This window comes from Musa acuminata, chromosome BXJ1-8 (genome assembly GCF_036884655.1).
Source record: "Musa acuminata AAA Group cultivar baxijiao chromosome BXJ1-8, Cavendish_Baxijiao_AAA, whole genome shotgun sequence".
Lineage (NCBI taxonomy): Eukaryota > Viridiplantae > Streptophyta > Magnoliopsida > Zingiberales > Musaceae > Musa > Musa acuminata.
This window is the reverse complement of record NC_088334.1, coordinates 14,074,685-14,099,508: the sequence shown is the minus strand read 5'-3', so window position 1 is coordinate 14,099,508 and position 24,824 is coordinate 14,074,685. Positions and strand designations below refer to the sequence as shown.

The following is a 24,824-nucleotide window of genomic DNA, read 5'->3' as shown; positions in this document are numbered from 1 at the left end:
TTCTTCATGAAGGACATAGGGGAAGCATCCTATATCTTGGGGATTCGAATCTATAGAGACAGATCCAAGAGGATGCTTGGCTTATCCCAGTCTAAGTACATAGAAACCATTGTCAAAAGGTTTGGTATGGAAAATTCTAAGAGAAGTCTCATACCGATGAGACATGAGATATTGTTTTCTAGGAGTATGTCCCAAAGACTCTAGAAGAAAGAGCGAACATGGATATGATACCTTATGCCTCAGTGATAGGGTCTATCATGTATGTCATGCTATGTACTAGGCCTGATATAGCACATGCTCTGAGTGTCACGAGCGGGTATCAAGCGGATCCAGGCTTGGAGCACTAGAAAGCAGTAAAGTGTATCCTTAAGTACTTGAGAATGACTAAGGTTCTTTTACAAGTATATGGAGGTAGTAGCCTCAAGGTTGAAGGCTACACAGACTCGAGTTTTCAATCTGATGTCGATGAGAGCAAGTCAAATTTGGGATATATATACACCTTAAATAGAGGAGCAGTGTGTTGGAAGAGTTCCAAGCAAAATACTACTGCTGACTCGACCATAGAGGTGGAGTACATTACTGCAGCAGATGCAGCAAAGGAGGGAGTTTGGATGAAAAAGTTCATCACAGATCTGGGAGTCGTACCAAATAGCGAAGAGTCGATTTCCTTATATTACGACAACAATATGGCGATTGCTCAAGCGAAGGAACCCATGTCTCATCAGAAATCTAAGCATGTTCTGAGAAGGTTCCACCTTATCAGAGAGATCGTAACCCGATGAGATATAGCAGTGGAAAGAGTTCCATCCGAAGATAACATTGCAGATCCACTGACAAAGTCGTTGTCTCAGATTATCTTTGAGCATCATAGGGGTCTGATGGGGATCAGACACATAGGTGATTGGCTTTAGGTCAAGTGGGAGATTGCTAGTCATAGGTGCCCAACAAGCCTAGAAGGAGTTCTGACATTTATGACTCACAGCCAGCTCGATATTGGGCCTAGAGGGTCACACACATATGGTAGGCATTGCGATGAGTAGAGGTTCGGATATGAGATATTCGTCGGAGCCCTTGTCTTATTGGATATTCAATAAGCTCCTGAATTATTGGATCCCATAGACGAGATCCAATAAGAGCCCATGAGAGATTATTGGATATAGATCCATTAATCTAAAAGGCGTGGGTAATTGGATGGAGATCTAATACCCACTAGGGGAGGATCCATTAGGTTTTGACAAGGGACCTCTATAAATAGGAGTGATTCAGAGCTTCATAAGCTAGAGCCTTTTCTTGCCTCTCCTATTCTCCTCCCCCTCTCCACCTTAGAGCAGGCCTAGAGTTTTGAGGAGCGTCATCGTAGCCCTGCTATGTGGATCATGGCTAGAGAGGAGGACGCTTGACCTCCTTCACCCTCTTCTAAAGATCTGTAAGGAAACATGGATATACGATCTCCTTAGGTAACACAATCTACTCTATACGTAGTTTTAAGTTTCGCGGATTTTGCGCACCAATCTTTGCACGATGACAAACATCTCTTTGAGAATAGGGAATTTTGTTTTCTTGTTCTTCCACTGCGCATGTGATGTCGCCCCCCAGATTTCCTAACAGTTACTATTTTACATCTTTATCATTCTCATATGAACATCTTTAAGATTGAATGTATTTCCGATACGGTTTTATCGTATGAATTTTCACGATCGACGTTATTCTCCAAAAGCACTAATTCACCCTCCCCTCTCATTGCCGACTTATCCTACCAGTTGGTATCAGAGCCATGTTTCTCTCTATTTGGTTTAACACCTAAGAGAGATGATTTTTTTCGACTTTCAACAAGGTCACTTTATCATTCGTCCTCCTATGTTCAATGGGACAAATTACACGTATTGGAAAACTAGAATGAGAGTTTTCTTATTTTCTATGGATTTCAATTTATGGAATATTATTGAAAATAATTTTTAAAAGTCTTTTAATCCGATAAATAAATTGAATGATTTGGAGAAGAAAGCTTTTTCTTTGAATGCTAGAGCCATGAACGCTTTATTTTGTGCTTTGAACAAAAATGAGTTTAATCATATTTCTTTATGTAAAACTACACATGAGATTTGGCACACACTAGAAGTAACTCATGAAAGTATGAATGGAACTAAAGAGTCTAAAATAAATCTTTTGATATATGATTTTGAATTATTTCGAAAGAAGTCAAACGAAACTATTGTTAACATGTACACTTGTTTTACGAATGTCATCACTAGTTTAAAAGCTCTTAGCAAATATTTTTCTAATCTTGAATTTATAAACAAGATTCTAAGATCCATTCCAAAGAGTTGAGATCTAAAACTAACTGCAATACAAGAGACAAAGTACTTAAGTAAAATTTTATTGGAAAAACTTATTAATTCATTAATGATATATGAAATGATGTGCAAGGTATCTGATGAACATGAGGATAATCTTCCAAAAAACAGGAAGGATTTGATACTTAGAACAAAAGAAAACCACTCGAGCGAAAGCTTATGTAATGATGACCTTGAACTCCTCATAATAAAATTAAAGAAACTCATAAAACAAGAATCTAAGAATAAAAATAAACTTAAAAAGGACAAAACAACTTGCTATGAATGTAATCGGCCGGGGCACTTCAAAAGCGAATATCCTCAAGTAAAGAAGAAACTACAAAATAAAAAGAAAACACTCAAAGTAACTTAGGACGATTCGAGTGCATTCGAAGATAAGAAGCAAACCGACAAAGAAGAGGTGGTGAATTACGCCTTGTGGCTTTCAACAACGAGGTAAGTGACTTAATTGAAACCTCTTTACTTTACTATCAAATTACTTGATATATTTCATGAGTTATTTTTAAATTAGTAAGAAAACTAAAATATAAAAAAAAGGGATCATGCTTCTCTTTCTAGTGATTTAAAAAAAATAAAAAAAAATTAAGTATAACAATTACATGTTAACTCATTGCACCAAATATAAAGAGTTAGATTCACTTAAAGAAGAAAAATATATTACTATAACTAACAATAATAAAGGAAAGATCATGATTGAAACTTGATGATTTTTGTGATAATAAATATTTTGATTGAAGATAGTTTATGATTACACAAATAATAATATATTGATCTTGATGATTTTCGTATTGCTTTACGGTTTTAAATGATAATATAATGCTTTTGTATGTAAGATTAGGGCATGCTAGTATAAAATCAATCACACAAATGAACTCAAAGAATTTTAGCTATTTTTAATCTCATAGGAATCAATATACATTGTTTTCAATGAATTTTTCAAATGTAAGAAAAGTGATTTTGATGATGAGTTTGGAGTTAACAAATTGAATTTGAATGAAAATTTTCCAATGAACTTTTTTTCGATTTCTCTACTTGAGGTATCTTTTATGAGAATCAAAATCTTTTCTATCTTTGATAATTTCTTCTTACCATTTACCAAAGAAGAGATTTATGCAAACAAACTATGACCTTGATAATGGTTTGAAATTGTGTATGTTATACCTTGATGACTTGAAATCATATTTTGGTATCATGCATACCCATGTAATAATGATTTAAAAATTTATTATTTTAGTATCATGCTCAAAGTGATGATGATGATGACTTGGCATTTCTTACAAGAAAATTTGATGGATTGAGATTTATTTTTTTAAGAATCATGATCTTCATGACTTGATATTTCTTATGCATGAATCAAGTTCTCCTATGTTTCTTTTTACCATAGAGAAATTTTTATTATAATCATGATCTTGATTTCTCGATATTTGATAATTGAGATTTATTATAAATTAAGATATTTTCATTAATTGTCCTCCTATGATTCTTCTTGGTATTTTCTAAAGAAGATATGCATTCAAATTAACCATGATATGTCACTTAGACTTGAATTTTATGGTATACAATTCTCTTGTATTTATGATTTGTATATCTCATGATATGATTGAATCATTGGTGTAAAAAAGAGAAAAATTATACAATTATATGCTTTCCTTCTCTTTGACAATAACAAAGGAGGAGAAAGTCTTGCTAGCTTGGACATCACAAAAGGAAGCAAAAATTGCTAGTTTACACATTTCAAGGAAAGAAAACTTACTAACTTATAAAAGGAAGCAAAAATTGCTAGTTTGCACATTGCAAAGGAAAACAAAATTGCATGGTTGTATATTTCAAAGAAATAGAAAATTATTATCTTGCACATCTCAAGAGAAAAGTGCTAGCTTACTCATCTTAAGAGAAGCAAAACTTGCTAGTCTTCATACTTTAAAGAGAAGTAACACTTGCCAATTTATTAGCTTGCATGTTCTAAAGTGATATAAATCTTGCTAAATTGCTAGCTTGAAACTTACCGGTTGTACTTCTTCTTTTTGTTGATGACAAAGAGGGAGAATTTATGATGATGATCATGCATGATATACTTTGATTATGTATGAAATACTCATGATTTTAAGATGCATGCAATAATGTGATTAATTGGTTCTTTTAATATTCATGATGCATGCAATGATGAAATAGTCATGATTTTCTAAATTTAAAGTTTTTATCAATATGATACATTGATGGGGGAGTTTAGTTTAAACTCTATCATCAATTGATTGTCATTATTAAAAAGGGGGAGATTGTTGAATCTCGGATTTTGATGTTGAAATCAATTAATGAGTTTGTGATCTAATCTGCATTTTGAATAACGCAAGACTAACTTTGATCAAGGAGAGACAAATTGATTAAAGTAGGAGGAATCAGACGTTGGGCCAGAGTTGAATATGTCAAGAGATTAGACGTCGGGCCGGAGGATCGATCGATGTGCTGGCAGAAGGACTTTGTGTTGTGAGTTTGGGCATCGGGCTGAAGGATCAGACATTGCGCTAAGGAGATTGGAAGTTGCGGGAGTCAACATGCTGTTGGGCAATACACCAAAAGAGAGGACGATGCATCGAAGGATCGGAGGAAGCATTGTTAGTACCCCGAAAACCCGGGATGAGACCATTTTGGCACCAAATTTGAATCCATTTTGGGCATATAAAAACCCCACTCATCCCTACTCAGTTAACACATTAACTAAGAACAAAAATTGAAAAAAATACTATTGTAATCTTGTGAGAATTCCCCTCATCTAACTCTAAGTATTGATTTCAGTTTACGAGAGAGGTGAGTGGGTTGTAAAGGTTATCTCCTAAACTTGTCAAAAAGAAAAAGTATTGTGATTGGTCTTCGCCCATTGAAAAAAGACCATTAGTAGATATCGATGGCCTCAACAGAGGAAGAATCGATAGTGGATATAGGTCACGACAATCGAACCATTATAAAATTGGTGTGCCTTCTCTGCTTTACTTTGCAACTATTTTACATCTTCATCACTCTCCTACGAACATCTTTAAGCTTGAATGTTTTTCTGAAATGATTTTATCGTACGAATTTTTACGATCGACGTAATTCTCTAAAAGCACTAATTCACTTTCTCTTAGCGTCGACTTGATCCTAACAATAACAATAGTTATTTCGATTCAGCCAAATGTACTTAAAGCAATCGGCTATGAAGCTCTTAATCCAGAGGCAACTGTGTTTTGAAATATCATATCTCTCACTTAGTTGGGTTCCCTCCCCTCGATCATCGAATGAGTGAAAGGAGAAAGAGATCCTCTCTCGAACTAGACCTTGAAAGGAAAAAAGTGAAGTTACATTCGAAGAGAAAGTGTGACAAGGAATTACTAAAAAGATGACAAACAAGGCATAGTTTCTGTTGGCCATGAAAGAGTTTTCAAAGAGATCAACAATAGGAAGTCGATTCCAAAGAAGTTTCTAGATATATATTTTGACATTAGATACAACCGAAAGCTGCCACGCCTTCCAACCGATCCATGTTTAATCCTCGTGATGTTTGCTTTCCCTGACATATCTGTATGCACAACTAGCAACGAGGGATACTCTCGGGTTGAGAGTTAGGTCCAAGTATCATCAAAGGGGGCTATGACAGATGAATCTCGAGGATGCGATCGATCATTCAGTAAAGGATAGCATGCATCATTGAGCTTTCCTATATCCTAGCAACCTGCAGCAAGTAGAGCAACTATGGTATCAAATTGTTCCACAACATTGATATTAGGGAAGATAGGCCAATGACTAAACGGAAGATTACTAACCCAACCCATGGGTGCGTCCAAATCTTAATGTGAGTGCTCCTACCAACAACTTTGTGAAGCCCCCCCCTCTCCCCTGATGAGGGCAAAAAGCTTAGCGAAACCCCTTCTAGCATGCGACTGATGCTTAGAAGAGTGGGTGTCTTAAGGTTTTAGATAACGGCATGTTGAATGTTAATCTAAAATTCATCTTCATAATCCAAGAAAGACAGAATACATTAGCATTGATAATATGTTTCACCAGCTTTAAGTCAGAGGCCGGTAGATGGCAGATGTCCAAATCTGCCGAGGGTGCAGAGTTACTCACCGTTCATAGTAACCATGGAATTACCAGAATGGGAATGACCCGGACTTGTCAGGTTACCCTGACCTGATTCGAACACGGCCGATGGAGTTCGCCAATCGAGTTAAGGTTCGATCCTATCACAATGCTCGCTCCCACCCACAGCCTAAAGCGCCCAGCGATCTCCCCGCCGCCGCTGCCTCGTTCGCGCTCGCCTTTTCTTCCCCTCCCTTCCCTCGATTGTCCAACAAGTCGCACTACCAGCACCATCTGCTCCCCCCGCCTGCCTCCTCCCTCCGCTACACGCTGTGGCCGCTTCCACGTCCACCGTCATTTTGCTGCTCACAGCTCCCCGTCTCCTGGGTTGCCATTACGACACCGACCTTGGCGGGTCGGTTCTATGTGATTGCTTGCGGCCCTTCCTTTTACCCGGCCCGGCAGGCCCCAGCCGACCTGTCCATATCCCTCCTTTTATCTATCTGTAACGGCTGGACTTCCAAATCAAAAGAAACGGCTGCCGACATAGCAGGTTTTGTTGTCGCCTCGGGAGATCTATAAATAGTGTGGGTGAGGGATAAATAAAAGTGATGCCTCCTGTATCTCCTCTCCTCTTAAGGCCACCCTTCTCCGCCTCTGTAGTTCTCTGGTAGCTTCTTCTCCTTTTGTTCCCGTCAACTCAGCCCTCCCCCCTCTTTGTTTGCCTTCTTGGCTTTTTGATCAGCCGTGGAGTTTGTAGGATCTGGATCAGAAGAATCTTTCTAGCTATCATGGACTTTAAGTTTCTTGATGTGTTTCTTTTCCCTTCTTCAGAGATATTTAAAAAGTTTAATTTCTTGATAAGTGTATATTTGATTGTTTCTTTTCTCGCTTCACGAAGGTACAATCTGATGATGAGCCTCCGGTGTGTTATACGCGTGATGCTGTTGAAATCTTCAATTTAACAATGGTTTATATATATATATATATATTAATGACAATAGATGCATCAGATGATGAAGTCTTTGGCTTTTCCTTAATTTCTGCTTTCCAGCATTGTTTTTCGAATAAACTACGCGGACTTGTCTTTCTTTTTCTTCTTCTAAGGTGCTTATTTTTACATGAATAGTTGGCAGAGCGTAAAAGGAAAACGGAACCTTTTGCTTGGATTAAGATAGTTGCTCGCGGATGAGTCGGGATAATGGGGTTTAGATATATCATACCCTCCCAATAAAAACCCGTGTTTAAGGTGCATAATGTTTTTACATAAACCTGTGTTTCAGGTGCATAAGAGTTTAACATGATTTATTGCCACCTAGAGTGCTTTGAGAATTAAATAGCTTTTATCATGCAGATATAATACTTTCAATTACCACCCTACTTGTTTTAATTTTTAAGGTATCATGGTCATTCGATCTTTACTGGTTTATCCACAAGTTCCATGATATCTAGGCACTTTTTCTTGTACAATGTTGTTACCATGCAATTCTGCCATTTAAAAGCTTTACTGTTGATTTTAGTTTTAAGCATCAAATAGTGTTCTAGCTCAAGTGTATTTTTCCTGTTTGGTGTGTCAGCATTGTGGCATCTTGAAGCTTGATTCCCATGTCTTCTACAAATCTTTCTTATGTAGAGATTGAAATTTTCTACTTGGTAATTGGTTTGCGCTTTACCTTTACCTGATCCCTTTTTGTAATTACTGCTTGTGTCTTTGAGGAACCAAAAAGCTCTTAATGATTCTACCTAAAGAACCTAAGAAATTCATTAGATGCAGTAACTGAAAAAAAAGCAATTCCTACCTTTTCATTGGCTTGATGGTTTGGCCGTTCATCAGGATTTGCAAGAGGAGAATAAATGCAATGGCTAAGCCTATATGCTCAAGGTTTATTCATTTGGAAGATTCTCAAGATGTGGCAAATGCTTCAAATGGTATATGCTACACTCTACCATATTGAGAGTTCTATCTTAGCAATCACTTTTTGTTCCTAAGAACCTTGAGGGTTGAAAACTGTTAGCGAAAGCTGCTTTTGTATGATATTAATACCTGTAGTTTTAGGTGCATAATACTTATATTACCTTCCAAACTTGGTAATGGTACTGTTAATTCTTTGACAAATTATGCAACCAGGTAAAGAAGTCCAAAGTAACTTCTGTGTAAGACACATCTGAAGAACTTGCCCTGTCACTTGAAGAAGCCTAATGTCTAGGATCTAGAAGCTAGCCCAATAAATTCTGAATTTGACACAAGTCCTCTTTGCTTCAACTTGCTCTTCAAACAAGGAAAGCAACTCATTTATGGTTTCAGAAACATAATGCTGGACATGAAAAGAGACAAACTTAGTGCACGATTCTTTTGTCAATGCAAGGTCTAGGAAGGATCAATTCACATAGCATTACTCAACAAGTAGAGAGACTTCCATGACTCAACCCTGGTCGCCCATCTCACAAAGGATCAACTTTACAATTGCCCCTAGGCTAACCTTCAAATGTAATGCTATGTATGCGTGGGAAAATATTATTGCCTATTATTTGTCCTTTGCTCTACTTGGTGTCTTTTTGTTGCCTTTCTTCTCAGTATTTCTTTTTTTACATTTTTCATGTAGAAATTGGGATTTGATTGTATTACCCTAGGAACTTTATCTCTTTCAAACATTTTTGATTATATGTATATCCTCCATCACTTGAGATTTTTTAGGTTGGTATTCTCCCATTTTTCCTCTGGTTGATAAACCTTGAGACCCAAGCCTTACGTCCTGCTGTGAATTTGCTATTGTTATTTGTTATAGCTGTACCAGTAAAAAATCTGTTCCTGTATTGTTCTTAAGAAACTTCAAGTAGCATCCACTCTGTTTGGCTATCAAAGCTCAATGGTCCTTTTTAGATTCATACAAAATTTCCAACTTATTCTTTATGCTCTACCAACTTTTGCCTAAATTCACATCTTGATCAGGATGAAGTGGGCTTTAGAGCACCCATGAAAGCCCACGTTCACACCTTAGGAATTGATTTGATAGTGTAGGTGCTCCTATAATTAGTTATATGCTAGCAGCTGAGTATCTGTCAATTAAATCTTTCATAGCATTTCTTTTTCATATTCAGATTTCAAGATATGCTCATGCCATAAGAGACTGTTTCATAAAACATAGTGCATGCATTTGAAAATGGATCATGAATGCTATAATACTGTTTGGATCTTGCATTTTCTTATGATACTCCATATTCGTTCAATTTCTTGCATTTGGTGGCTGTATGAATTGATTGACACAAAATGGTTGCATGATAATGATGTATCCAGGGATCTCTTTGCCATGGTATGCAGTACCGAATGGTACCGCCCGGTACGGGCGGTACGTATCGGTCCGACGGTATATCGGTACGCGGACCTCCCGGTACCGGACGGAACGTGCTGCAGTGCTACAGTATTATATTGTAGCAGTGCTACAGTGCTACAGTAAAGAAGAAAATATATAAAACTGTTCGATACACCTTGGTGTACCGCTCAGTATGCTGGTACCGTACCATACCGAGCCAACCTCGAAACACCGGTACGGTACGGTATTGCATATCTTGCTCTTTGCAGCTGCTTCTGCTGCATCTTAACTGCATGCAAGATATCAAGGTTCCTAACTGAAAAATATATGTTTTAATGTAGCATGCAAAGGAATCTGGATGTGCCTTTAAGTATTTCTAAAATTTCTTAGGTTAAAACTTTAATTATTTGCCAAAGTTTGACTTGTAATATACAGTATGACAGCATTATTTAACAATTGATATGTCTCTCAGTCTACAATGAACAAAGTAGCTTCCTTAAGGCTTGATTTTTTGTACATATTTGAGATTCCAGTGAGTCTAAATTCATTTGAAAGCTATTTTAAAGATTTTTTTTACTCATATTCATGAACGAAATCTCAAAATTGTGTTCAAGTGATCAAAAATTTTGGTTGGATATCAACAACATGAGCAATAAGGTCCCAAATATTTTGTATACCACCACTGTAGTCAAGTTACATTTAGATTTAATACTGGCCTTGTTTTGGCAAATTTAGTGTTTTGAGATGAATTGACAGTCTTAAGTTATGTCTAGTTAGAATCAAGGTCTACCATACCGAAGCGTACGGCCCGTACCGGGTGGTACGTACCGGTCCGACAGGTTACCGGTATACGGACCGCTCGGTACCGCTATAATGCTACAGTATTACACTGTAGCACTGCTACAGTGCTATAATACTATACTGTAGCACTGCTACAATATGAAAAAGTATAAAATTGTTCGGTACACTAGGGTGTACCGCTCGGTACGGCAAACCTTGGTTAGGATAACCTTTTACCTATGAATAATTGGATTTTTTAAGTTGATTAGGATTCAGAAATTGATCTCGTTTGGCATAGTCCTTTATGACTAGAAATCTAGAGTACATTGCTTTTAAGTTATTTAGTGGTCTGCAAAATGAGGACAAATGGGATGTACGTATTTAATTATTTTTTTATTATTTTGTGTATGCTCTTTTTTTTTTATGGAGGATTCTGTTCCTGCCTATTTTCTTGTTTCTGTGTCATTTATTCTGTCTTCAGTACCCCTATTTTTGTTCTATATCCCTGAATGCTACTACAACTGCTTCAACTGATCTAGACTTTTTGCTTCTTTAAATATGTTTGTTTTGATTTATTTTGTAGGTTTTAAATTTCGCTTCATCTCCTATAACATTCTGGCACAGGTATGATGTAACAGTGGTACTCTAACTGTGCATTGTCGAGCTGTTTTACTTCAATGTTGGAATATACTCTTATTGCTTTGATGATGATGAAACATGTGGCTAAGTGGCCTTTATTAATTTGTTTTGGTTTCGTTGCTTTCCTTGTTTTACTTCATTTGGTGAGTTACCTTATTGTTTGACGATGATGAAGCATGTGGCTATCTGATTAAGTAGCTATTTTAATTTGTTTTTGGTTTGTTGCTTTCCTTTTAATTTTTATCGTACATTTTTGGATCATTGCCCTGTTATCAAGTGCATTGAGTAAGTGTTGATTCTTTTTCATTTTATGTAGTCTTTGTGAAAGAAAAATATCTGATTGATTTTCCCTGAAGTAAAATAATTGAAGGAAGCCAGCAGCAGATGCCTGTACAGACATATACATAAATTAAAATCTGGAAATTTCAAAGGAAGATTTCACTGAAGTTTTCTATTGGCTGCAACATATGGAAAAAATCCATCAAAATATTGATTTCCAGCAGTATTAAGTTAAACATGCATAGTGCAATCAACTTCCTGTATGTTTGTATTATTTGGACTTCATTAGACACTTTAACCTTGAAAGTCTAGTATTTTGTTTTTTGTACATTGTGTTGGTAGAACACCATAAAGGCCGCATTTTTAGTTTTAGTTCCAATCAAACATTCATATATTATGTGCTAGAAAAATTTTCAAATGAAGTATCAGATTAGAATAGCAGCATAAATAGAGAAAATTGTTTTCTTTGAAAGATTTTTTTTTAGTTTCCTAATTTTGTATTAAAAAAAGTAGTTTCCAAATTTTAAAAACCTTAATGATCAGGGACTTACGAATGTGATAGGTATGTTGTGAGGATTTAAGAACAATAACATGCTAAAAAAATTGTTAGAATGTGTGACTTGTATCCTTTCATCCTCTTGTATCCAGATTGCCAGCATGAGCTCCTTATTGACTTCTTGTTAGTTGACTACACGAACCTTTATGTCACCATCCACAAACAACGCAAACATCTTTTGTGATCTACTGAGATAAAATAAAAAAACATTGAAATACTGGAATATACTAAACCAAGGATTCTAAGTTTGTAATGGGTGCTGCACCATGATGGCCCATCAGATAGTTTTACTGCCATACAAGGCAGTAAAGGGCCAACCGTTTGAGAAATGGATCTAGTTCTACTTATTCTCTAAAATGTTTCTGCTACTTGTTGCATCTAAACTGTTAATGTAAGTGTTATTTTTTGGAAGAATTATATTTTTTCCATGAGTGCATGCCTAGCATAGATGTATTAGACTATTAGTGATATACTAATTAATGTTCAAGGTGTTCTAATTATATATGCATTGGACTCGTGATCTTGATTTGCAGGTTTATGTGAAGAGTTCTTATTTTCAGCATTCTCCATCTTCCTGTCTCAAGTAAGTTTAACATTCTTTGTTTACAGTTAATTGAGTAACGTTAATTAGTTTCATACTGTAGCTGGACTGACTTAGTATTGGTATATACAAATAGGGAAGCTAGTCGCTGTTATGCATATTACCACGCACTGTATCCCTAAATGACTGGATTTTGATTTGAAGCACAAACAAAAGTTGAATTAAGTATCGAACCATAGATCTAGAATCAGAATGAACCATGAATAGAATTGTGATCTTTGCCATACACAAAGAACTGTATATGTCTTATGTCTAGCAGTCAATATACTTGAGAATGCTATCTTCTTCTTATTCGTTTAGCCAACAGCTCAATCATGAACCTTTTCAGGCCATACTACACATTAGTCAAACTTATGATGCTGATATGTCATTTAGCATGCTTCTGTTATGCTAGTTTCTCCTTAGAAGGTTCCTTTAGGATCTAGAAAATTTGTCCATGCCATCTGCTGAACAGAAAATTTTGTTTCAACATTTTGTTGCTGGTCACTTAGATATATTAGACTAAAATAGTCTTGGTACCGTGGAAACATAATGTAGCAACAAAATCAACTTTCTGGTCATGCAACTACATCGATGCTGGCCATGCAGCATGGCACATGTTCCTAAACACGTACTTATATTCTTACTGTGCTTTGCATTAATCGTTTGTTGTTCTTCATGTGACTTGGTTCGTGTCTATTTTTTGTGTGCTTTCATCAAAATGGTGTCGTAACTCATACTTGGTTAGTTAATAATAATTAACAATTCATGCTGAAGTTGAAGTAATTAAATTGATATTGTGTATATAATTCCTACTTTAATTTTCTTTAGAAGATTGACACTATTGAGTCTGTTCTTCATGCTTTAATTAAAGATACATGGTTTCATATATCATGTTGTAATGTGTGTACTATATTGGTCCAACCATATACTGCTAGACTAATGTACTGATTGTACCAGTCAATGCATATTAACCAAAATATTAGTAATTTTTTATTGGTTTAATGATGTCTACAGTGCCTTACTGACTGTTATATACCAGTTATTAAGATTTCGATATGGTTTTTGGTATCAATTTTCAAAACCTTGATATACATATATACATGTGCCATGTGTCGGTACATCCTGTTCTTTGTTCTGATAAAGAGAACATATAATACAATTTATCATTATGGAGAAACTCTTTACACTATTTAACAGGAGACACCCTTCTTTTCATGCATACGTCTTAACACTGTTTTAGCTCATATGTGAGTTTGCATACATATCTCTATCATATGATATTGGTTTTCGACATGGTTCTGTATTAAATAGGAAGCTGAGGGTGGTAATTATTACTAATTGTTGTATTGTACCCTATTTCTCACCGATGATTGTGTAACAAGTACATAATGTTGTAGGTGGAAAGCTCGTTCACAAGCTATTCTAATGGATTTCAAGAACTTTGATGCTGATTTTCTTTGTATACAGGTTTGAATCTATTCATGCCTTTTATATTGTTCTCTAACAAATAACTAAGGTAGCATTGATGTATCTTGTTGTGCTTTCTTTTAATTGATTACCAGATTCTGTTTTTTAATCATTGTTTCACCAGCCACTACATTCAGGGATCCCACTTTATTTACTACTGTGTGTTGCAAAACAATATCCTGCTAGAATCATTGAAGGACTCTGAAGTGATTTTCTGACCTTCAGCTCTGCAGCATGTCATCAAGATATTATCATTATTTAGATGATTTGAAAGAGATGTTGAAGTATTCCGTTTAACTTCGAGGAGTTCAGTACCAAAATGTCTGGAGCTTCATGGTGGAACTATTGCTCCATTGTTTTCCCATGGCATTTGACCTTATTTGTGCTTCCTGACTTAGCCGACCCCTTGATTATAGTCCATGCCATTTTCCTTTGTTTTTGTTTGTGTGCATTGGTGGTCATTTCTTTCTGAACTGATTTGTGTCCCAGAAACAATTGTGGGTATCCACCTGCATGGTAATCAAGGTGGTTTGCACATTGAAGATTTGGGTTCTTCTAGAGAACCATTGGATATAATGTTAGTCGAGTCATGAATTATTGTCTGGTTTTATATGCATGTAGTAAATTCCCCCCCCTTTCACCCACCACCATGGATTCGGGTTAGAGCGTCGACATATCTGAGTGAATTATGAGTTTGAGCTTGAATCTTTCTGAGCGTAACTAGGATTAGATCAAGTCTTATAACATGGCATTTAGATTTTTTTATCTTTCCCTGTAAAATTGGAATAGCTAGTTTGAGTTGTCGGTGGATGTTAAGGTTAATTTTAGGTTAAATCAATTGATTTTTTGTTTGGAGTTTGATTTTATCAACAAAATTTGTATTTTACATATGACTTGAGGATCACTTGTTGACATCATTTATCTTAAAAAAAGACCAACTTCATTTATGACTTATGGTTGCTTGTTGGCATGTTTATCTTTGATGTTAACTAAGGGACAACAACCTGTGACCAGAGCTCCATTGGAAACTAGCCAATTTTGGTATTTCTCTTGCTCTCTCTCCTCCATATTAGTCTCTTCCTCTATCCGTCTCTCTATCTGAATGTGTGCTAGCTGGGAGTTCAATGTGTTATTGTTCCTTTGTCAACAGAACTTTGAACAAGACATTGCCACAGATGAATTTGTCTGTTCAGCAACACCATCATCATCACATTCACTCGTGTGTGACTCCACTTGTTACGTGACTCGTCTCTCCAAGCCACCAAAACACCTTCCATGATCTGTACTCTCCCGGACTACTATTGCCTTCTACATCTCAGAGGCTTGCAAGCAAGGGAACCTTATATATGCCCTTCTCTTCTTAGCTAACTTACCATTTCATGTATGGAAAATGTAGCCAAGTGCTTCAGGTTGGAAAAAATGTAGCGTGAAAAATGCCTGATAGATCCATCTTTTAATTGTTTAATTAGTGATGAAAAACTGTTTCATAGTTTTGTTTATTGTTCAATTAGTATTACTTTTCTATATTCATTGATACTTGTTATTTATTATGTCATCATGGTTCAGCCTTCTGTTTGGTCCCTGTTGTATCTCTAAACCTTGAACTTGTCTGTTTTTGGTTATATGTTCAGTCCAGTTATCTAAATATCAATGTAAACTTGGATTTTCTTGAGGCCAGTGACCTTGATATCTCCATCATCATCTATCAGATTTTCTCTATCCCATAATCTTCTAGCTCCCTTGCCTGATGTTTTTTTGGACTATTTTGCTGTATTTTCTCTGAAACTCTAATGGCAGATGATAGTCCCTACACCAACTGGTGAAATTTCTTGTTGCATTAACTGCAATGTTTTTAGCAAATTTATTTAGATCATCAATTGTGATTTTGCTGAGAAATTTTTTGTTCATTGTGTGACTTCATTTTGTTATCACGATCTGTATGTAAATATCGTTTTTTATTATATTTATTATTTTCTAATATTGTCCTTTGTCTATTGAAGTCTACAGCATTCTTTTCAAACATTTTTCGTAAGACTTGTTTTTTATTTTTTTATTTCTGTCATTTTATATGTTGTGGATCATGGTTAAGCATACATGTCATGACAACCAACCGGTGTTTATAATGTACTAATCTCAATAAACCTTGTCAGTAGAATGTAGAAATGATAAATGATTGCTTTAGGCACTTGAAGAAAGCATTAAACTGTACTGAAATTAATATGATCATTTTATACTAGGGCACGACTGTTGGATTGAGAGAACTGAAGCTTATCCAAAAAACAAGTAAAAGTTTAGTATCTGGTTGTAATGTCATAATCTTTGCACAGGTGGCTTTTAGCCTTTTAGAACGATGAAATGGACCTATTTCTTGAAACTCATGAAATGGGCATAAACAAGTGCAGAACAATCAGAATCAATGTCAATTTCAAATGTGAGACATCACCATCTGGTAGGAGACTGGAAACCAATCCAAAAAATGACATAAATGTCTAGCTCTGGCTACCTATGGTTCAGATGAATGTGTACCATCTATATGGCTTTTAAGATTGTGGATGGTGAGTTACAGTTTCGATTAGTTGAGGCCAAGTTTAGATTGGGTAACTAAAGGAGTTTTTAATCATCTATTAAACGTTAGATGTAATACATTGAAATTCTTGAAGTCCACAAATAATGGTGATGGGCGGGCAATATTTCCTTGGCATGCTGGGTTAGGTGTGTTCTAAATGTTTTTTGCTTATAAAACTTGCAAATTCAGAGCAGAATTTTCCTTGTGCAACTGCCAAATGCAGAAAAAATCTTTATAAATATATTTTGGCTCATTCAATCTTTTCTTCTGACATGATAATTTTAAGAGTCTCATCCTTCGAGCACAGCTTAGATACTTATTTTTTGCTAATTCATGACATTGTTTGTGCTCGTAGGAGTTGGATGAGTACAGTACCTTTTACAAAAGTAACATGGAGAACCTTGGATATTTAAGCCTTTATATTAAAAGAAGTGGACAGAAACGTGATGGTTGCGGGATCTTTTACAAACCTAGCAGGTATTGACAACTCTTTTACTGTGTTGTGCATAGATCTTTCCTACCTCATGTTCTGAAGACGTGGAAGTGGTGTTTCTGATATATTTACTTGTTTCCTTTTGTAAGAATTCAAGGGTTAGATTCTTTGCTTCTCAAAATTATTGTGTGTGTTGAAACTAAAAGTAAGGCAGTTTAGAATTTAGACTTCTTTAGTTTCAACTGGCATGTTCTTTCTGCTATGAGTAATTTTGCTTCAAATTTTACTATCAAGGATAAAAACTCAACTTAAATCTGGAATATAAAAGTTTGAAATAATAGTTGCACCAAAGAACATCAATATACTTTCTGGATATAATTGTTTGTTCGGATGTCCAATTTTCTAAAGTTCGTTGCATAGTAATGAATTCCTATATCAGGAATATCAGGCAAACAAGACTTTACATCTTGGTCCACCCACACTTGGGATCTGGACCAGGTATACCACTTTGAGACCCTGAAAATTTTCTTTTGTTTTTCTTTTTGCATCAAACCAGTTCATTTATTGAATTAACGCGCTCATGACTTATTATGAAATGGTATTCTAGCATATTAGTGCTTAAAAATTGAGTCTTCAATCCATCATTGATGAGGACTCTGCCCACTGCAAGAAAAGGATGAATAAGAAAATATATTCTCCCTTTATTCATCATGTTTGTTTTTCCTACCTTATTATTCTTTTTTCTTTTCTCTCTCTTCATTCGGGTGGCCATTTATGCTGGTCCTTTGATTTTATGGTCCATATTTGTGTACCATATCAATCTGCTGGCTTATCAGAACTCAGCATGTGTCAGTTTTGTAATCCTTAACACTAGTAATATCATCTCCACAATTTTTTGCATACCATGAAAGATAATGACCCAGATAGAGGATTGTTTTCCCTTTAGTTGTTTGAGATTCAGTAACTACAATAGCCAGCTTGTTTTCCTATCTTCAAACTAATTTATGTACATCTATGATTTATACCTTTATTGGTTCAGTTCATTGTTGTTTTTTATAGTTTTTCTCGATAAAAATTTTATAAAATTTTCGGACTCTAGATTAGTATGACTTGTTAAGAGGATTGCAAATATTGCTTGTTGATAGTTTTTTTTGTTAAAGGAAAGGTACTTCTTATTTTACTTGATTAACATGTTAGTATATCATGTAACATGCTCTTATGTGATGGATATATGGAGTCCAATGCACTTATAATGCACATATCACGTGAGTCAATGTGTTTATTTGAAAACTATGAGAAACATATTTCATAATTAAACTGTATTTTCAAAGATATGTGTGTATATCAAATCAGCTACATTGTTTATGCAACTCTCTATATAATTAGTAATATTAGAATGTAGTGCCTCTATCTGAGTGCATTTAGGAATTTGCAGGAAGGCTATACCATTCAAAAGGTTAAATAGAAGTTATCAGCAAGCAGTACTTGGAAATTAGCATAATTTTTTTATTTTTAAACTTGATGGTTTAATGAAGGTCAGTACTCTTTTTGGCAGTGTGTTACACACGATTCATATTGAAAAGAAAGCAAGAAAATGTAATACAAGAATTCTTGTAGATGGTGACAGGAACGAGGAAATAAGTAGTCTAAAACTCCTCTATGGTTATATAAATACTGGAGAAATTTTTTTGCTGGTGCAGCTTTTTATTTGGTTTCCTAACTGGTTGGAGGAATAATTCATTTAGCCTATGTAAAATTAATGACACCTCTTTCTTCTTAAACTCCTATTCTTTTATCCTATATTATGGTCTGAACTAGTGCAACCGTTTGCTTTTTTTGCAGTGCACAGTTGCTCCAAATGGAGGAAATTGATTATAATGATCTTGTTAATTGTGCGAGTGCCCTAAATGAGATAGGGAACAACAAAGTATTGGATCTTGAAACTAGGGATGCACCAATAGAAGGTTCTCTGATTCTTTAAAGTCATTTTAATTGATTTGAAGCTTTAGTTTGTTTTAAAAACTGTTGCATTAAATTTATCTCATGCTGTTATCTCTTTGCGTTCTTTTTGATGAACATGGACTCATTCTCACACACACAGAGATTACACATATATATACATATTGTCTTTAATTCTTTGAAATTTTGGAATCTGCATGATTGAGTATAATCATAATAGAAAATTTATGAATATTGAGCTCCTATGAAACTTCATGCAATGACCATGGAAGTGTCTGTACTAGATTGCATGAGTTTCTGTGTCGGTCCATCCGAGTACCTGTAGATGTACTGTCATGCTGTGGGTGTGCCACTGGACCCTTGTTAATATGATTGGCTTAAATACCAGTTGGTAGGAGATTTGTGCTGTTTGTCATGGTTGGAACATCAGTTTCATTCAACACCCAATACAGTACAAGTACATGAAATGAACCACCAATGTGGTACGTAGTACACTAAACAACAATTCTTGTTAGATTGCATTTCAGTGTCCAATTATGCTGCCCTGTGTGCCTTGCTTGGGGCATTACCTGGTATTTGTAGTCAACCAGTGACTGGCATTCTTTAGCTACGCATCGTGCCTATCATGTCGGCACTCTTTTTTTTTTGCTTGTCAGGCTTTAGAATCCAGAAGCACATCTGAGAACTAGAAGCACCTTTAAAGTATTTGGTCCTCGAGTCTTCTAATTCTAAGACCGGGACTGGGCTGTTGACTTTGTCCTTTAGATAGCCCCTAGTTTGCAAAGAGACCTCTTCATGTCATCATTTACAATTACAATACGCAGCCAACCATGAGTACAAGATTGTTTATTTGGTCTTTTTCCTCTTCTGGCACTCACACTCATTGACTAAGTATCATTAGCATTCTTGTTCATATAGCTTCTTGGATCGTAATTGTTAACTTGTTTTCATTGTATTCTTGGTTTGCTATGAACTTGAGGCAGAATTGGCTAGAGCAAACCATTTCAAAGTTGATGCATCTCGTCACTTGTAGAGAAGTATCGATTGCTCTAAGATCTAGTGATTCTCTGTTGTGCAGTGAGTTGTAACTATGTTATAGTCTTTCACTTAAACGAGCTCTCATACAAATGAGCATGATTGAGATTCTGGTACTAGATTGTTCATTTGCTACTAGCTTGCAAACTTTGCTAATTTGTCATTCATTGATCTGTTTTTCATCTTATATTTATGCTCTTGATTTGTTATGCTAGCTTATTTGTCTGACTAGTTCAACATAAAATCTCTCATGGGTATTAAATCCCTTTCGGACTTAATTACGTGATGGCCTAATTTTGTTGTAATTGTTTTCAGAGTTATCAAGGAAGCAGCAATCTGACGATCCACATGTGAGATTAAAACGTGACTGTGTGGGTTTACTAGCAGCATTTCAGCTAAATGATTCATCAAATCACATTATTGTTGTGGCAAATACTCACATTTATTGGTGAACAAACTTTACTTTTATCGCCAGTTGTTCATGAAATTATGGGCTGTCTTATGATTCTTACCAGTACCTCATCTTGTTTGTCTGATTTTATTGACTTTTGATGTAGAAATTCTATTTTGGACAAATTTTTGTACATTTTTTTGTTGTAATTATTTTCTGAAAAGTAAGAACTTTTTTTTATTGTTGTCATTATTTTCTGGAAAGTAAGAACCACTTGCTTGAATTTGTTTTATCGTACTCGGAATTTCGATTAACATGTTCAAGTCCTGGTTTTGCAGGGATCCAAATTGGGCTGATATAAAGCTTGCACAAGTGAAGTACCTTCTATCCCGGCTTTCGCAGTTTAAAGAACTTGTTTCAAATAAGTTCACTTGTATACCTTTAGTGCTTGTTGCAGGTGATTTTAATTCTACTCCTGGAGACGAGGTTAGTTTGCATCACCTTTTATTTCTTGTTTAGACTATATAGCTTAATGTAACTACTTTCCCATCCTGATAGTGAAGTCTGGTAAGAGTCTCTGCGGTATAATTTAGTTATAGTCTCTCTGTTTTGCCTTGCTATTGTATTTGCTTAATCTGCAAAATGATGATTTAGAACTATGAGAAAAGGTTTTCCATTAAAATTGTAATATGTAGATGGGTTCCGTGAGTTCTTTATTTTATCAGGCTACCATTGATCATAACAACTTGTGAATTAAGCTGATTAGTTTCAGTGTATTTTTGGTTATTATGATTCTGCTCATTTCACTTTTTGAAGTTCTCGTCGATCCACATTGACTGCTATTTGCAAGTCAAGTAAAACCAGAAAATGACAATTCTTATTGTATGTTTTTCTTTCCTCATCCCTCTATGCTAACAAGGATATGTTGGTTTTTTAGAAAAATAGATGGAAATAGAGAAGCGAGGAGTGCTGGACAAGTACAGCAGCAATTCTGTCCAATTTTGGAATAAAAATTCTAATTTTATATGAATCATATCTTACAGTTGACTGATATCCAGATGCATAATATTTAGGAGATCTAAGCCGATTACACACTGAAATAGAGATTCTATGGGCCTTGGCCTTTTGCTTCAAAGAAAGCTCACTAATATAAAAAGGAAAACCAGGACTAAATATTAGCTTTCGTTTTTCATTTACTAAACTACAGCTCCTCTAGCAGGATTGCTGTATTCAAACTTCAAACTTGGTTTTCTAAGTTCAATTTGTCAGGCAGGATTATCAGATTCAACATCATTGATACTTATTTTGCCGTCACACTCTTCCAACTTAAATATGTTGTAGCCAACAAAAATATAGCTAGATTAACAACGGTTCTTTTTTGTTAGGTGGTCTATCTACTATCTTACAATGGTCTTATGATCTGGTTGCTTTTTTTTGTTTGCCTCAAGTTGTCATTGGATTGTGACCTTTTAATGTCTTTCAATACTTTACCAAGGTGTTAGCTTAGTGTTTGTCTAATTAGTCACGCAAGAAGAACCTTCCTGATACTAAATTGAATAATAATTAACCTTTTTCCTGAAAAGATCATTTAATTTTGGTCATAGAAAGTTTCTGAGGGGAAGAAAAGTGGATCATGAAAGGACATTGATCTATAAGAAATAACACAAGATTTATGCAAAAATGAAGTGGAAGTATGGGGAAGAAAAAGTGAAGAAGAAGAACACTGGGACACTGGTCAACAATGAAAACACAGACTTCTGTGGATCTGATTAATATTGTAGAGATTGCCCTAAAAAAGAGCGTATGAAGCCAAAGAACTAAGAAGAATAAACCAGGGGAAAGATAGACAGGCTTTAGATGGAGTGATGTACTCTAACAACCTTCTTAATTCATATTATACAAACATTGCGGAACTATGACAATGACAACAATGATGATGACGATGAAAACATAATGTTTTGTACAAAGTTTTGGTAGCATTTAAACTTTGTGTCTGCAGATTTTGATAACCACAGATGCAGTTTCTCAATTTTTCTGGAAGTGGAGGCCTCAAGGCACTATGATAATAGGTTTACAAACATTCTTCCCACCTCTCAATAGAGTGAAAAACTTGGAATTTAATATTTGATGAAAGAGATTTCTATTCGCAACCCCCTTTTTACTATTTACAATCCTTTTAAAATTTTTAATGTCCCTAAAATATCCCTATGCAAATGGATATTTATGGACATAAATGCCTTCTTCTTCCTGTTCGATCTGGCCGACACTGATCCGAGTTAGCACGGGGGCTGGCCATGGGGGTGGACGACCCTCACGAGGGCTGTTGGCGGAAGCAGCAACAGTTGGTGGGCCTAATTGTTTGGGTGGTCGTCGGAGTCTGACTACCTAGACACCCCCGCAACGTTGGAGGCTTCTTTGGAAGGGGCTGCAGAGGAGACGAAGGAGAAGAGCAGGCGGCCGGCACGACGGAGGATCACAGTGTTCATAGAAAAGTTGAGGGATCTATGGATGTAGACACTGGAGGGGGCATTGACAGCAAGTGGAGAGGCGCCAGGTCATCGGAGAGTGACGTTGGAGGGGGCGGCAAGCGATGTCGACAACTAGCGGAGAGACAACAAGTGGTGCCGCTTCTGACTACACCTACGGCAAGCATCGGGGGGGCATCGACGACATTAGCAGCGAGCAAAGAGGGGTTGGAGGGGGTGGCGAGCAGCGTTGGTAGCGAGTGGCATTGACAGCGAGCAAATGAAATAAATGGTTGTGGGGAAAGAAAAAAAGGTTGGATTAGTAAAAATGGGGTTGTAAATAGTAAAATAATATATATATTTTTTTAAGGGACTGTCAATAATAATGGGATTGCCAATAGTAAAAAGGGTTTGTGAATGATGAAAACCCTATGAAGCCATGTTCACATATTTCATATGTGCTTTTACTGTTGCCAGTCTACTATGATGAATAAATTAGATATGTGTTAGTACCTGCTTTTCAGAAACATGTCATTGTATGTTTGGTGGATGAATCACAGTATCAACTGTTAGTAGTTTATTTCTATAGTGGTATTCATATAATCGATGATCTTTTGTGTTTCAAATATCTATAAAATCACATGTTTCACGCTTCCCTTCAGGTCTATCGGTACCTTGTATCAGCTTCAGAAGTTGCACCTATCCAATTGCGTAGTCTTTACGCGGCACATGGAGGGGAGCCAACATTCACAAACTGTACCCCTGACTTTACGGGAACACTGGATTATATTTTTTTGTCAGGTAGCCGCCTGAGAGCAGTGAGCCTACTAGAAGTGCCTGGGCCTGAATCTGCTGATGTCATTGGTGGACTGCCCAATCACCACCATCCTAGCGATCATCTACCAATTGGTGCCGATTTTTCAGTCCTTCAAAGTCCATGACAAAAATATGTACTTCATTGAGTTGAAATGGATGGTAGAGAACAACATTTGGCATATGCTGTCTCCACCTAATGTAATTTCACTGGTAATATATGCGCATCCAAATGGTGTTGTCTGGACGTAGTTGATTTATTTGTCAGCCATTTGTTTTGGCAGACAGCATCCCCCCATCCTTGTGTGAGGCATGATTTACAGATGATGCATGGACTTTTGCAAGTCGAAGTAACGCATGCTTGCTGATGTTTTCTTGAAGGACATGGGCCAAGTTGTCCAACCTGGTTTCGGCTGAAATCGGTCGAGTCAGTCTGCAGTGCATCTGAGCTCATTGCCATGGACAGTTCACGTAGGCTTGCAGCTCATGAAGTTTTATCTGTGCAGCTGTTCATCATTTTGATTTATTCATATCTTGGTAGCATGTCTGGGCCTTGCAGGAGGCTTGATACCAAACATTCCCAAGTAAAATGTATCCATTTTAGTTCTCAAATAAAGTATTTTATTGAGATATGCTTGTGCAATTTTGAATTACGCTTTGATGAGCAATGATAATATTTTGTTCGTACATTTTAGTGTTTTAGTTTTAGGGAGGTTGACCGTTTGCAAGTGGTTGTCGCAGGGGTGTCATACAAGCTAGACATGACACCCCTCCAAAGACAAAATCAATTAAACACGTGATGGTTGGTTGCATAGTAGGGCAAGCACAAAACAACAAACACTCTGTAAACATGGTGAGGGACCACAAAACCAACTAACCGCTCATGCAAGAGATATCACGAGGATGAGTATGATGAAAGAACACGGATAGATGATTAAAACTTAAGATCATGGAGAAAAGGATACGAGATCCAAAATCATACAACAATATTTTGCTGAGCATTATTGGCATAACAGAGGACTGCATTGATGAACTGTTGCAATATAGTAAATGCATTCACAAAGGCAAAACAACACACGGTTGTTCTCTGCAAGCTATGCAGATTCGAGTGACATGGTCTTTAAGATTTTCAAAGAAAAA

At 36.1% G+C, this 24,824-nt stretch overlaps 1 protein-coding gene across 4 annotated transcripts; it reads left to right on the top strand.

Moving 5' to 3' along the window:
- The first annotated feature begins 6,584 nt into the window (after positions 1 to 6,584).
- On the top strand, positions 6,585 to 23,931 carry LOC103974515 (carbon catabolite repressor protein 4 homolog 4). Of its 4 annotated transcripts, XM_065079233.1 has the most exons (11): positions 6,588 to 7,077; positions 7,985 to 8,060; positions 8,242 to 8,336; positions 11,082 to 11,122; positions 12,506 to 12,555; positions 13,953 to 14,022; positions 16,944 to 17,065; positions 18,864 to 18,985; positions 20,331 to 20,463; positions 20,745 to 20,892; positions 23,534 to 23,931. In XM_065079233.1, the coding sequence occupies exons 3-11, from the start codon at positions 8,267 to 8,269 to the stop codon at positions 23,810 to 23,812; spliced, it is 1,035 nt and encodes a 344-aa protein (XP_064935305.1). In that variant the 5' UTR covers positions 6,588 to 7,077; positions 7,985 to 8,060; positions 8,242 to 8,266; the 3' UTR covers positions 23,813 to 23,931. The 4 variants fall into 4 exon arrangements, with proteins under 4 accessions (XP_064935304.1, XP_064935305.1, XP_064935306.1 ...); XM_065079232.1 differs by lacking the exon at positions 7,985 to 8,060 and having other exon boundaries at positions 6,585 to 7,077; XM_065079234.1 differs by lacking the exon at positions 7,985 to 8,060 and having other exon boundaries at positions 6,588 to 6,960.
- Positions 23,932 to 24,824: the final 893 nt, after the last annotated feature.